Genomic DNA, 15,785 nt, shown 5'->3' on the forward strand with positions numbered 1-15,785 from the left:
GTTCTTTGAGGAAAACCAATCATAAAGCAAAATGTTAGGAAGTGATAACATACTTAAGTGGACATGTATACTAAAGTGGATCCATCAGCTCTTACTGCAGCATCAGCGTTAATCAATACATGTAAAACACCGTTAAAAACAAGAGAACTCTTAGAAGATAAAGGGAGTTTATTTATATAGTACGAGGTACCCTTTACCAAAATGTCATGTTTCATTTAAATGAAATGCTCTGTGAGGAAAGCAACACATATGAGGGTAGTATGAAGACTTTGAAACAAGCACCAACACAACTGAAAGCAACCTTTACTCTCGAACATATTCTTGGTTCATATCGTTTCCAAGAATGACAGTTTAGAAAAGTTTAGGTCTGACACAGGTCTGTTTTTTCTGACAAGCTGCGGTCCCACTCCAGTCCAGCAGGGGGCGGTAAATGGCCCATCGGCTGCTTTGTCTCAGTGTGAGCCCCGAGCGGAAATAAAAAACAAAAGGAAAAAGAAACGGCGCCAGCAGCGGCTGTTGTTGACAAAGCAGAAAGACGGTTGTGTTGTTATATCTCAGCTGAATATTTTAGTAACCATGTCTTCAGTTCAGCATCTCAGAGAGTTTATCAGAGAGCGACTAACTGCTGCTGCTCAAGAAATCTTCACAGAGGTTGAAAAAACCATCATTTGCTACGAGGAAGAGCTCGATGCTCAGCGCAGGATGATGGGGGTCAACTTGCAGCAACAAATAAAGCTCAGCAGAATCGGTTCGGAGCTGCACAGACAAAGTTCTGGTAGGTCTGGATAAAGTAGATCAGCGATCTACTTTATCAGCCGAATATTTTGCGGCTGAACACAAAATATTCGTGTTCAGCCGCTGCTGCTAAACGGGTTGAACACGAACCATTTTTAGCTGCTAGCTCCGATGCTACAGAGGTTCGCCTCTTTGTGGCTCAGGACAAAATGTTGCAGTACAATTAGAAAATGTCTGTTAGAGTCTCAGAGAATCAAATGGAGATCATTTAATCCCCATAACTATGTTAATGCAAAAGATGCTCGAAATAATAATAAAGGTTTTCAGACAAACATTGTTAAATTAATAGTAAAATTCAGACCCAGATTTAACTTACATTATTATGCATGTTTACTATAATGTGATTCACATTGCTAATGTTCATCATGTATTTCATGCGTTACAGAGAGAAGTGAGCGTAAAACAGGTGTGTCGGCTTGCAATATGTTGTTTGGTTTCAGGCTACGTATTTTTAATAAGCCTATAATATAGCACAGAGAACACTAAATGAGAATGCACAATGTGATTTGTTTTTAGCTATTTACCAATCAACCAATAGCTTTATTCACTCAACAAAACACATTACATTACCAATGCACAAAAAACACTGTCTTATACAGATAAAGATGCTCCTTTTCATCTACATGAGTGAAAAGGAGCAGGAAGAAGAAATAATTACAAAATAAGTCATTTTGTTTTCATGGCCATGTGTATAAAATGAAAATTATAACTTACAAACCATATATCATTCTCCTCATTGCTAACTCAAAAGTGTATAAGACATATTTTTTTTCTTATAATGTATTTTGAAGTGATTTGAAGTAGGACATTTTTTTTTCAAATTCCCAGACAAACTATTCCATAATTTGACTCCATGCACAGAAATGCACATTTGTTTTAAAATACTCAGCACAATTTTACTTTTGAAATAATTCTTCCTTTGGTTATTTCTGTCACTTGAGCTTAAGACAAAAAAGTGTGTAAATTTAATGGCAGTGACATATTTCTAGCTTTAAACATAACTGATAAAAATTTTAAATTAACAAAATCCCTTAATTTCAAAATATTTGATTGAATAAACAATTTATTTGTATATTCTCTAGGATTCACTTTGTACAAAATACTTATACAGTTCTTTGGTGTCACAAACAAAGGCTTAATGTTAGTTTTACATGTGTTGCCCCAAACCTCGATACAATAAGTCAGATATGGAACAACAAAGGAATAATATAAAGTCTGGAGTGTTGAAAATTCTAAAATGTTTAGCTATTTATGAATGGTTAAATAGAAAAGTAAGTACTTTATCCTGTTGACGAATAAAGAAAAGCAGTGCAGAAGTTAGATTGTAACAAGCGCAGTGCATTGCACAACTAATGCACACCTGCAGAGCCAGGTGTGCATTAGAGGTTGTTTACTGCGTCCTCTGCAGTAAACAACTGCAGAGGATGTTTACTGCAGTTACAATAAGTGACCGAATGGACCTGGAATATGTTAAATAATAGACTACTGTGCTAACGGAGGTAAAGTCAAACAAGTATTTTGTAAGTATTTTAAGCTGGTAGTTGACAACAAGAAGATATATTTTGGCTTCATGCAATGTAGTAAATGTGGCCCTTTTCTCTCCTATGTAGGGTTTACTTCGAGTTCGGGCCTTTAATTAAAGCTAATTGGCTGTGTTGGATCTTGCTCGGACCAGGTGTGTTTGGATTGTTTTAGGTCGGATCTATAATGTATTCTGTTTCAGCCACATGACGGTTGCTGGGAAGGCTGTTCTCTTTGTAGTTTCATGCAGAGAATAGTGGATGAGACGGCCAGCAAAATAAGTATTTCAGCCAAGTGCAGAAAGTTCTGTAAATTCTTCATTAATAAACTCATTCAGGACCTTGTAGATCCTGAAGAATGTTGTTGCTTCAGTCATCAACCATGCCACAAATATCATATTTACACTGCAAAGAATAATATGCTTTACTAGTTAAAGTTCCTACACAGTCTGGTCAACTTTAAAAATTGAGGTTTTAAATTCTTAATTTATTACATTTATTTTGTAGAAATTGTTTGTGGCATCAGTAACTGTAACAAAGTTCACCACTGAATAAATGTCTTAAAATAAGAGGTTTAATTGTTCTTTTTGCTGTAATACAATCAGAATGCATCTTAAATCTTTTGAACATCTATACCAGGACTGCCAATTAGTGTGGACAGTTTTTTTTTTCCTGAAAATAAATAAGCACTACAAACTATGTTTAGATGAACTGTGTGATGCCAACAGTCTCAGATCTCCAAGTCATCAATTAAATAATACCAATGATCTCTTCCTTTATCCCCACAGACCTCCGACAGCCACATTTCTCCAGTGAGGAGCAAACTTTTGCCATCCAACAGGTTTGTAATCAGGGGAGGAGGTCCAGTCATGACCAGGAGGAATCAGGACATCAATGGACTGGAGAACCTCCATGTATTAAAGAGGAAGATGAGGATCCAAAATCACCACTGATTGATGAACAGGACATTCAAGAAAATAAATGGATTAAAGAAGAGGAGGAATCAGAACCTCAACTGATAATTGTAGAAAAGAAGGAACCAGATTATTCAGTGCTTCAACGTGAACATCATGGACCAGAACATTTACCAACCAGGCAGGATCAGAATGAACAATGCAGCAGTCAGGAGGGAGAGCATCTTGTCCAAAAGCTGTTTGTTGCTTTGATGGATACTTCTGCTCTTCAAGAAGATGAAATGAGTGATGGAGGACCTCAAACTGAGCAGCTCTCCTTTCAGATCTTTCCTGTAGTTGAGAGCAAAGATCAGGGAGGAAGCAGCTCCACTGTTTCAGAGAGTCATTCTCATAATGAGGCACAGGCACAGTTTTACAGAACCCACACATGTGGAAAGCCTTTTTTATGTGAAACGTGTGGAAAAAGTTTCACTCGAATAGATCATCTAAATTTTCACAAGAAAATTCATACAGGTGAGAAGCCTTTTTCATGTGAAACATGTGGAAAACGTTTCTCTCGAATTAGTCATTTAAGGCTTCACAAGAAAATTCATACAGGTGATAGGCCTTTTTTTTGTGACACATGCGGAAAATCTTTTATTCAGAGCTCGGACTTAAATGTCCACAGACGAATCCACACAAATGAGAGGCCATTCTCTTGTCAGACATGCGGAAAAAGTTTCACTCGAAAAAGTAATTTGAATGTTCACAGGAAAACTCACACACAACAAAAAAGTTTTTCTTGCCAGACATGCGGACAACATTTTCTCCGTCCTGGTAATCTGATTTCCCACATGAAACTAAAACATAACAGTGAGAGGGAGACATTTGACCCTCACACACAGTTAACATTATAAATATTTAAACCTTTCTTTGCAGTTTTCAATTTGTGAAAATGAAAATGAAGTAATTTTGGGGCTCTTCTGAGTAGTGCCCCAGAAGTGCAGCTAAATAGCCAATCGTTTGTGGTTGCTTGTTGTGGTTTCATCAGAACCTGGTTTAGTCTTCCGGTTTTCTGGGTTAACTTTTTGTTTGTAGCCATGATTATTTTGTGTTTTAGTTTGTTTAGGTTGAAAGGCCTCTGCTGTCTGGTGTCATTAGTTCATTCTCAAAAACTTTGTTTTGATGGAATTCAGACTCCTTTTTGCTCAGAGTTAAATTGTAGGTAATCACAATTTAGTTTGGTGTTCCTAAATATTATATATTTTGCAAGTTATAGAACAGAACTTTAATTTTTGGCTAATTTAGCCCTCCATGTTATTTTGCCAGTTGAAGAATATTATATCATTATGGAGTTGTAGTCTTTTTTTTTTATCGTTTATTTGAATCTTTATACTGGAGTAGGAAGGGGAATAAAGACATTTTCACCAGCTACCACTATTTAAGAGTAACAGTGAAGTAATGGGTTTATCAGAACTTTTTTGTCAGGTCTTAAGAGACTTCTAAGTTTATGAATGGCAGCAGAATTTATGGACAAATGTCATTTTGTGCTACAGTCTACTCTCGCTATTCAGGTTATGCCTATTTACAGATTGTTTTTTTCATAGGGAGTATCTATGAAATATTTAAAGGAAAATGCTGCATGGGAGGCTAAAATACTTTGACGAAGTACTACTTGACACACTATTGGCTGGTGTTTGCAAGCAGCCACTATATAAGCGCCATTTATTTTCCTTGCTGCTGATTGGCTGTACTCTTAATAGTGGAGATAATGAAGGCCTCTGATGTTGACTTTTGATGTCATCTCAAGATCGTACAATCTCCTCTGCATATTTCAGTGCATATTAAGGTGTATGCTGTTTAAACTTTTTTCAATTGGCAATGTTTGGATTATCAAGTATTTGTGGAGTTTAGCTATTCGAACATGATTGTGGTCCTTGACTCTCTAAACCGTGCAATTAGGGACAAAGCTAATAAACAATAGGAAACCTTTTATTGATCGGAACATTGCACACACAGACCAGAAATAATTAATTTTAGTCTTTGTATTTAATATTTGTTTTGGGATTGTGTGACTTTGTGGATGTACCTTGAAACTGTATAAAAATATTTTTTGACGTGAAAAGCTGCAGAGAGCTTTGAGAAATGTTTGCTTGAGGAAAACAAATGCTTTGTAGATGTTTTCCAGCATGGTGGTGGAAGCTGATGATGTGGGCTTGTTGATTGGTTCAACAGTCGTCTTTGTCCCAAACTCTTCTTGAACCAAATGTGGGTCCATCTGCCAAACAGCTGAAGCTTGGTCCAAGCTGGGTCATCATCAGGACAACAAAATAATTGTAGGGTTCAAATGGCCTAGTCAAAGGCCAGACTTTAACATTACTGAAATCTTGATTTCCAGAGAGCTGTACTGAGCGGATTTTGTTTTTTGAGCCTAAATGATCCAAAGCATGGTTCTAAAGAAGACTGAGTGAAAGTTGATCCCCAACTAAGCTAAGTTACCTTTTTATTTAAGCTAAGTTACTTTTTATTTAAGCTAAGTTACCTTTTGCTGATTTTGTTTATTTTCTTGTAGATTTTAAATAGATCAAAGTTTCTGCTTTCAGTTTTGAGTTTTGTAACAAACTACTGATTGTTGATGTGTTTTAAATTTACAAAGTTTGTTCATTTGATTTGCAATTTTTTTGTTCAAAATGTTTCACTTTTTCACATATTTGAAACATTTGTTTTAGACTTGTGAAAACCAAAATGTTAGAATAGTTTAGTTTTTTATTTTACTGGAAAAAAAAACATCAAGTTAAACTTTTTCAAGAAATGTTGAATTTAAATACATGAATTACTGTTTGTTTTCATCAAAGTTTTTTCTGGCATGAATCAATAAATATTTAGTTTCTGCTTGATTCTCATCTCCCTCCAGATTTCTGTCTAAAATTTTTACCATTGAATGTCATTTTTCTGGTTTAATTTCAACCAGAAAAATGGGCAAACAGAAGGAGCGGTTGCATTGTTTAAGAATTGTAGTTCTGAAATGGGAGTGGAGGATGTAAACTAAGCTGTTCGGCCTGTTTTGGCCACTCTTCCAGACATTAACGATTGGGTAAGATCAGATCCTGTAGTTTCAAACTTCAACAGAGTTCACAGATCCAGCAAGCAATCCCTTCTCAATAGCCGAGATCAGGGACTGTCTCTTCGAAATAAAGCTTAGAACGAGGGGGTGGTTATTACGAGACACTTCACAATGATCTGGGTTCTAATTCTTCAGGTTCTTTTTGCAGATCAAAGGTACTAAGGTAAAATTTAAATTGGTCAGGGGTTAAACACTTGGCATTACTTCTATGGGTACAAGCTTTAACTAAGCTCTGCTTGATAGAAATCCAGAAATGATTGCTGATTACTTACAAAGTGACACCATGTATTCTAATGTTTTATAATGTAATGTCTCATCAATTTGCTGAATCAGAAATCAATAACTGTTTGGACAACTGACTCTTAATCTATTGATCAGTCACAGGACTGGTGTATGTAATTTACTATGTTGGGATGGAAAGAATGTGAATTTGGAGAGGGTTGCCTTTTACAAGATGGCGGCTTAAACCCACAGAAACAAACTGATGCTTTGCTGTCATAAACAATCATTTTTACATCCAAAACATAGTAAATATTTTTTATATAGTTGTTTTTTTTAATCAAGGACAAATACATTCAACATTGGCTCTTGAATAGACCTACATGTGATGGATGCATTTTTATAGCAATAGCTAATTTGCTACTGAATCATGTCCCTGTGTAGCCTTCCAGGAAGACAAACATTTTAGAAAGAAGTTTAGAAGAAACTTAAGTTTAGAAAAGTTTTGGACTACGTTCAGAGAATGTAGTCTATTTTTGCTGCCAAAATGCTGTTCCAGTTCAGTCCAGCAGGGGGCGGAAATGGACCAATCAGCCTGTTTGTCTCAGGGTGGCACCCAGCGGAATAAACCCCGAGTCCTTTTTCCTTTTGTGTTAAGCAAGAAGGACACAGCAGAAAGGCGGTTGTGTTGTCGTATATCAGCTGAATATTTCTGTAGCAACCATGTCTTCAGTTCAGCATCTGAGAGAGTTTATCAAAGAGCGACTAACTGCTGCTACTGAAGAAATCTTCACAGAGGTTGAAAAAAACCATCGTCCGCTATGAGGAAGACATCAAACTGCTAGAAATCTGCTGGAAACCACAGATAAAACTCAACCGAATCGGTAAGAAGCTTTAGATTTAAATTTTTAGATTTAAAAGTAAGTCTTGTTGAGATTTTGGTGTTATTATGGTAGTACTGCGACAGATTGGCGACCTGAACCCGCCTCTCACCCAGAGTGTTAGCTGGAGAGGCACCAGCAACCCTGCCGACCCACTAGGGACAAGGAAGGAAGGAAGGAAGGATGGATGGATAGATGGATGGTAGCTGTTGCTTACCGTCCAACTGTCGATTTTAGCAGATGTTAAAGTTTGTATCTAGTTGATCGAGGCTAAAGGCCTAGTCTGCTGCATTTATCGACTCTGGACTCGTGTTGGACAATAAAACAATTTCAGTAATTTACGAAGGAACAAAAAAGTAAACAATAACTTTAAGGTTAAGAATTAAAATCCAGTTAAAGACAATAGACACAGCATAACATCCAGGATGTGGGGCCAACATGATTTACGGATGTTTACACAACTGAGAAGAGAATAAAAACAGCTGTGTGAACTTGATTTGCTCTGTTTTTGGTTCTACATTGATATATTTGCTATTTTACTGCAAGTTGTGATTTTGCATCAATGTAATACTGAGATAGTTTTTTTTATTCATTCATAAATGTCTGCTATTCTGAAGCGACTTGAGTATTTTCATATTTTTCTGAAAATAAAGCAGTTATTACTATCTTGTCACTCCTTTTAATTTATTTGTTCTCTACATTTGTAGTAAAAATCATTGTTTTTTTAAACTAAATTACTGAATTTTTTGATATCATTACCTAAATATTTATTCTATTTGTGGAAACACATAAAATGCACTCATGGGGAATTTGTTGTGAATCTCAAACCTTTATTTTATTTTGTTTACAGTTCTTATTCTTTTATGTAGTTCAACACTGAGCTTTAAGTCAGAGCATATTAAGTAGTTACATTTGAGCTCTAAATTAAAATCACCATCACATCCTGATGCATCTCAGTTTGAGTATCATGTGGATAATAATGGTTCATCCCGACTTTTTAACCTTTTATTGCTAACCCCTATAGATGTTGCCATGGTAACCAGTAAAAAGGGCAGCTGTTCAGTCTCGGTGACTCCATAGGTTCAGATATTGTTCAGTGGATTTTGCTCAAATCTAGAGAAACTTTGAGCTTTGTTCCTCCATGAATATTTCAACAAACATTTTCAACTGTCTGGATCTTTTTTTTTCTAAATACAGACCAGCCAAAGCAACATGTCAGCATTAAAGAGGAAGTTCTGTCTGAGCCACAGATCTGGAACCAGCAGAAGAGCTCCATTCAGGAACCAGAACCTCTAGAGATAAAAGAGGAGACAAAGATACAAGAGGTTATGGAGGAACCTGATCATCTTCAGATTAAAGAAGATACAGAGGAACCAGAACTTGCAGCTTCTGTGGTCTGGTACCAGAAGGAACCCAGACTGCTGGATATCTCCTGGAATTCCCACACAAATCGCAACAGAAAGGGTATGAAGCTCTGAGCTACCAGTGAAACTTTGGTTCTCTGCAGGCTTGAACGTTGGCAGAATGTAGATGATTCTGCTGGTTCTCCAGCCAGCGGCTGATTTGAGGCATATAGTCAAAACCAATAAATAGCTTGAATTTGCAGGTTTTGGTCCTGATCGACCACAACAGTACCTGCTGCTGGGTTTTACTCATTTGAGATCTAGAAATGCATTTCTATGCCACAGACTGAGAGCAGATTCTAGAAATGATCTTAAGTCTCAAATGAAAACAGAATTCATTTCTTGCATAATTCTAAAAATCTAGTGCAAATGTTTCCATTTGGGTCAAAGTAGACTTAACTCAAAATGAGAGCAACCGCTCTGACAGTGATTCAGTGAATATGTTGAGTAGATGTAGGGGAGTGAAAAATGGCAAATAACTAAGATTAATCTTCACATCGGACTCAGTTTCTATCTGTTTTATCTGGGAAGCAGATAGAGTTCTTAGGGTGTTGCAGTGTTAATTCATAGTCACTCAAATCTCTCAGAACCTCCGACTGTTCTATTTATGCCAGAGCGCTACTGAGGAATTTAAAGGTGCTAAACTCATGAAATACATAAAGAAATTATACACAAACTCCATTCTCTCTGCTCATAGATAAACAGGAAGACATTTAATGCACATCTGCGGATTCACACATCACATTTTCATCGTCTCAGAATCCAAAATGTCTTGCCTCTTACTTCTGACATCAAGTTTTTATACCATTCCAGCCCTACTGTTGTGTATTGGGAATCTTTGACCAATGGCGTTACCGACCCTCGCTTGCATAGCAATTCTGGCTCCGTCTTACACTGGATGTGTGTTGGAAGTTCCGAGAATTAAAGTTTGACCTCGTGGAAGTTAAATCTGCTCCATCAGAAGAACTTTTAGTCAATTATTAGTTCTTTATCTGCCCAAAGATTCTTTCCCAGTCCTGGCCGACTTCTTCGCATGCAAGCAGGAAAAGATGTTTGCCAGAAGTTTCTTGCACAAGAACTTAACCTTTCTCTCTTTGGTGATTGCTTATTCCACATCTCTCCAATCTGAATTCCTCTCTAACTTCTAGGTCAGATTGACCCAGTACATTTCTTTTCAGACAAAACATATCTTAATGTGAACCAACCAACAACATGACTTTTAACTATTAATGTAATTATATTCCTCTACAGCGCTTGTCTGCCTTGTGTGTGTGTGTGTGTGTGTGTGTGTGTGTGTGTGTGTGTGTGTGTGTGTGTGTGTGTGTGTGTGTGTGTGTGTGTGTGTGTGTTTATAATTCTCAACCAATCCAGTCCTTTGTTTGGCTGATGCAGATCTCTTGGACTCCTAGGAGATTTTTCTTGGAATAACATCTGTTTCCTATCAGCCGACATGACAGCTTAAACACAACTAAATAATCTTTCTTCTTGCCAAGTGCTGAATTGCTGAATTCCTTCCTGACTCTCAGGTCAGAGTGGCCCAGTAAATACACACACACACACACACACACACACACACACACACACACACACACACACACACACACACACACACACACTTCCTCATCTACATTCTGCCTTCAACAGTCAGGCAACTCCAACTCTCTCAATGCCCCATATTTATGCCACCTGAAGATCTCCTTTTTGTAATTTTACAGTTTCCTGTTCATTTTTGCTCAAGGTTTACATGCAACAAAAATGCTAAGCACCACCTCATTGATTGTATTAAAAATATTTTCATACTCAATTCTTTTTAATTAAAAAGGGGGATTTGTCAGATCTCAGCTATTTTGTCCTTGTGGTCCTTAAATGCGATGTACAGCTAGTCTCTGAATTTAAACAATATTCTGATTAAAAGTGTATAAATTAGAATACGTGTATAGTCATAGGAAACATGAGAAGACTCAGATGTGGTTTTAAATACTTCAGTTGCATTTATTTTATAAGAATTGTTTGTGGTGACAACAGCTGTGGCAGTGGCGATTATGTTAAAGGTTTCTAAATGTGGTGTGAGTTTCCCACTGAATAAATAGGTTTAGTTCAATATTTTTTAGGTATGAAATTTTGGTGCTGGAATAAAATCAGGATTTATTTAAATCTTTTAAAGATATTTACCAGAGCTGCCACTTAGCGTGGATGACACATTAACCTGCAAGCTTCTCCTGTCTTTCAATTAAACACTACAAACTATTTTTGAACTAATCATCTCACACCTACAGCAAGAGATCTCAAGGAACAAGCAGGCTGATGAATGAGACAATCATCAATCTAATTATATTAATGCTGTCTTCATTTTCCCCACAGACCTCCAAAAGCCACAAGCTTCAACCACCCACCATGTCTGTCACCAGGGGCAGAGGTCCAGTCATGACCAGGAGGAAGCAGAAGCTCCAGTGATTGAAAAAAGGGAACCAGAACGTCCATGGATTAAAGAAAAGGATGAACCAGAATCGAAAGATCCACAAACTAAATGGATTAAAGAAGAGAAGGAATCAGATTCTCTATTGACAAAAGAACATTGGAAAACACAGCATCCACAGATTAAAGAGGAAAAGAAGGACCCAGAACTAGTTCAAGAATGGGAAGATCCAGTAACTAAACGGATTAAGGAAGAGGAAGAATCAGAATCTCTGTGGATCCACAGAAGAAATGAGGAAGTAGATATTTCAGTGCTTAAACATGAACAGAATATTTACCAGGTAGACAGGGCCAGAAGCAGCTCTACGAACCTCTGCAGCAGTCAGGAGGGAGAGCTGCTTGTCCAGAAGCAGGATGTGATGGAAACATCCACTCTTCAGGAAGGCGATTTCAGTGAACAAGAAAAAAGAACTGAGCAGCTTCCCTTTCAAATTTCTCCTGGAGTTGAAAGCAATGATCAGGAAGGAGGCAGCTCCTCTGTGTCAGAGAGTCGCTCTCTTGCTAACAAGAAGCAAAGGTCTTTCACATGTGATCTTTGTGGGAGAAGTCTCACAAGTCAGTGCAGCTTGGAAAGGCATTACAGAGCCCATAAAGGTGAGAAGCCCTTTTCTTGTCAAACATGTGGAAAAAGTTTCAGTCAAATGTATAGCTTAAATGAGCACAAGAGAAGCCACACAGGTGAAAGGCCTTTTTCTTGTCAAAAATGTGGAAAAACTTTTGCTCGAATGGAATGTTTAAACGTTCATAAGAGAATTCATACAGGTGAGAGGCGCTTTTCATGCGATACGTGTGGGAAAACTTTCTCTCACAGTTTTTATTTTAAGCTGCACAAGAAACTTCATACAGGTGTGAAGCCTTTTTCATGTGATATATGTGGAAAATGTTTTACAATTGGTGCAAATTTGAATGTTCACAAAAGAATCCACACAGGTGAGAAGCCTTTTTCATGTCAAAAATGTGGAAAGCGCTTCTCTCGAATTGATCATTTACATAAACACCGGAGGATCCACACAGGTGAGAAACCTTTTCCATGTCTAACATGTGGAAAGAGCTTCTCTCGACCTCATCATTTAAACACACACATGAAAATACACACAAGTAAGAGGGATTTTCCATGTGAAATTTGCGGAAAGAGCTTCATGTATGCTAGTAAACTGGATTACCACAAGAAACAAAAACATAAAAGTGAGAAGTAGTAATGTGTCTCGCACAGATTGACTATTATACATATTAAAGCTTTTATTTGCTTTTTTTCTTTGTAAAATATATCAGAAAAGGAAATGGCACAAATTCTGTTTAAAAAGGAGTTAGGAGTGAGGCTGGGATATTTGGCTTATGACGCCTTTTGGACCAGGTCTTAGGAAAACTCTCTGAGTCTGTGAACATCAGCAGTTTGGACCTAATGGACAAATGTCTTTTTCACACCACTGTCAACCCCTGACTCATTGGGAGACACCTATTAATGTATGGTTTCTGTAGCGCATATCAAGAAAATATTCAAAGGAAAATATTAGACGGGAAACTTAAATACCTAAGTGAGATGCTACTTGATACTCTATATATCTGACGTTTGCAAAGCAGCCAATCCATAAGTGTCATTCATTTTCCCTTCCGTGAATTGTCTGTATTCTCAATAGCCGAGACGAGAAAGACCTTGGATGCTGGCTACTGCAGTCATGACAAGACTTCTTTACACTTAAGGTATATTTGGTTAACTATTAAAATAGGCAGTTTCTTGCGTTTCAAAGTCTCAAGTATCTGTGGATTTCAGCTGCAGTATTTGCAAACTCATGTTTGATATGAAGAGCTGAAGAGAGCTACGTAAAGTGATGTTTGCTGGGCTCTCTCCTTCTTATAATAAGCAAAATGAAACTCCTAATAACCATTATGCAATCAAATGGCCATAGAAGTGTGGAAGTGAATGGATAAAATTAGGGGTGCATTGGTGATCGGCCGATACTTGAGGACCACAGTCCTCTTCTGCTCTGCTGTGAGAGGTTTGACTGATAGACCGGCCCACCAGGTCATGTCTGCACCTTTCCAGTTAACATTAGTCACCCCTCTGCTGCCAATTCAGCGATATTTCAGACAAAAAAAATTGTATCGGCCAAAATTGGAATTGGCAGGTCTGGCTTTTTAAAAGTTGGTAATCTGTCAAACTGGAATCAGTGCAGTTTTTTTTATCTACATCAGCTAGATAAAATACATTTCAGTTCTGACATTTGAAATTTGGTTATTTAAGGCCAAATTAAGTAACTGCCTCCCTCCAGTGAAACTGGTGTTTTGGTCCGGTACCAGACTGGGGCCTCTGGACTAGTTGGAATTTTTGTAATTAGCATTTTCGTTGCGTTCACACTGCAGCCTGAAGTGACTCAATTCCGATTTTTTTGGCGTAATGTGACCTGTATCCGATCTTTTCATAGCAGTGTGAACAGCACAGGTCGGACTCTTTTTCGAATGTGACCCATATCCGATACGTATCCGATTCAAATGCGACCTAACGTTCAGGTCGCATTCATCCGAACTGAACGTCACTGATTCTCGACTCTTTCAGATCGTTTGCCTGTTCACACTGCAGAACGCATACAGGTCGCATTTACTGGCAGTGTGAACGGCCCCGGCAAAAAAATCGGAATTGCCAAAAAATCGGAATTGAGTCACTTCAGGCTGCAGTGTGAACGCACCCAATGACTAGCATAGTGAGGTTAGGGTCTTTGTTGGTATGAGGTTTAGTCCTTGTCAAGCCTATACTGATTGTGGTAGAAACAGATCAGTCTCTGGGAGACGTCCACTGAGAGAGAAATCGTAGGACAGCCAACCGGTAAAATGGCACCAGAAAAATCCAGGCGCTGCCTGAAAGTCCCATTGTAGACTGTTGTAGCATCCTTCTTAGCAGGTGGTTATGGTTGTTCCCAAAAGACTGGTAAAACTTGTCTTCATGAAGTGCATTCGTTTTTGGATTATGTTGCAATTTTTCTGCGTAATTCCTTCTGCTTTTCTGTCATCACATTTTCCCCTTTGTAGCAAATCAGTAATTTTTGATTGAGAAGTTAACACTGCTTCCCCATGCGGCTCAGTTGAATGAGCGCCGTTTGGGTGAAGCTTAATGAGTGAATTTACGCCTAGACTTCATTTGCTGTTTTTCACTCTGTGCTGTTCTTAACAGAAAAGACTGTAAACGCAGTAATAAAATACCAAATGATTCGTTAAGTTGAAAAAGTAAAACCAGTTTTTTTATCATGCTTGAACACATTTTATTGAATTCTGACACATTAAATAACAGATGTTTCATTGTGGACAATTTTTTGAAGGCTCAACTCCAAAATAAATTATTATGTTGCTTCCAAATTCGAGTCAGACTTCTTGGATATATTTTTTATGTGATGCCTAGTAATTAAAGGAGAGAGATGTTTAGCTGAATCTGATGCACAATGAGAGAATAACTGACAAAGTTGTTCAACATGTGATCATTTATGACACCTAAACACACATTCTGTGAAGACCAGGAGATACAAAAACTTCCTAAAGAAATTCTTCTTCTTGTTTGGACTGAACAGTAAACAACAGTAATTAAAATCTGCTTGCATAAACAGCTTGTGTCTCAGTATTTGCTGTGTATGTCTTACTCCAACAGACCGGGATTAGCTCTGAACAGATAATGAGTCATTCATTTGATTCTGGTGTGATGGAGCAGGGATGCATCTGAAAGTTGCAGATGGTAGCTCGTGAGGACTGGACTTGAGTAACCCTGTTGTAGTCTTTGGCTGCTGCTGAACACTGTAACCTTCAAGTCCTCTAAGCAGATCCACAGGGGTGTTCAGTAAATATGGATGTTTGCTTTTGATCTCAGAATAACTTTTAAGTTTTACTGCTAAAAACAAGTAAAACAAGAAACAATATGATTGAAAGAGGCCCTAATTTTTTTCTATTTATATAAAAAATAACCCTTATCTGTCAAAGGCCCTAAGACGTGTCCTAACTTTCCCCCCCTGTATGCAAGCTAATATGTTGGCACTGAAATTTAGCATGCCTGCAGATAAGGTGAAAGTGTTTCTTTTTGGAACTTATTGCAACATGTTTTATATGGCTCACCTGTGGTGCAACTACAGCAAGACTATGAGGAAGAAACTGGAAGTAGCCAATAAGGACGCTTTTAGAATCCTCCTAAAATTTTCACGATTAACATCTTCAAGTCAAATGTTTGCTATGAGTAACAAACCAACTTTTCATCATTGCTGAGGAATTTCATGTATAAATTTATGCGTCACTTGGATGTAACAAACAATTTAATAAAATCCTTGACAACTGCAACGTATATTAGATATATTTCTAACTTTCTTAACTATTGGAATAATTGTTTATCTTCTTTGTGGTGTCTTTTTTTACTTGATGATTTGTGCATTTAATTTCTTTTCTAAATGGCCTGGACTACTTCTTGTATCGAAATAAAGAATCATGAACTAATACAAAGTTGC

General features: G+C 37.5%; 1 protein-coding gene and 1 pseudogene across 2 annotated transcripts; both read left to right on the plus strand.

Moving 5' to 3' along the window:
* The first annotated feature begins 476 nt into the window (after positions 1-476).
* On the plus strand, positions 477-6,105 carry LOC148154524 (uncharacterized). Its single transcript, XM_088014410.1, has 2 exons — positions 477-775; positions 3,104-6,105. The coding sequence occupies exons 1-2, from the start codon at positions 577-579 to the stop codon at positions 4,123-4,125; spliced, it is 1,221 nt and encodes a 406-aa protein (XP_087870536.1). The 5' UTR covers positions 477-576; the 3' UTR covers positions 4,126-6,105.
* A 1,049-nt stretch (positions 6,106-7,154) lies between these two features.
* On the plus strand, positions 7,155-15,780 carry LOC106905438 (uncharacterized; annotated as a pseudogene). The gene is made up of 3 exons (XR_015765763.1): positions 7,155-7,435; positions 8,630-8,896; positions 11,197-15,780. The product of XR_015765763.1 is annotated as an uncharacterized LOC106905438 (transcript).
* Positions 15,781-15,785: the final 5 nt, after the last annotated feature.

This window comes from Poecilia mexicana, unplaced genomic scaffold (genome assembly GCF_051168715.1).
Source record: "Poecilia mexicana isolate PSO_F unplaced genomic scaffold, ASM5116871v1 scaffold_17, whole genome shotgun sequence".
Taxonomy (NCBI): domain Eukaryota; kingdom Metazoa; phylum Chordata; class Actinopteri; order Cyprinodontiformes; family Poeciliidae; genus Poecilia; species Poecilia mexicana.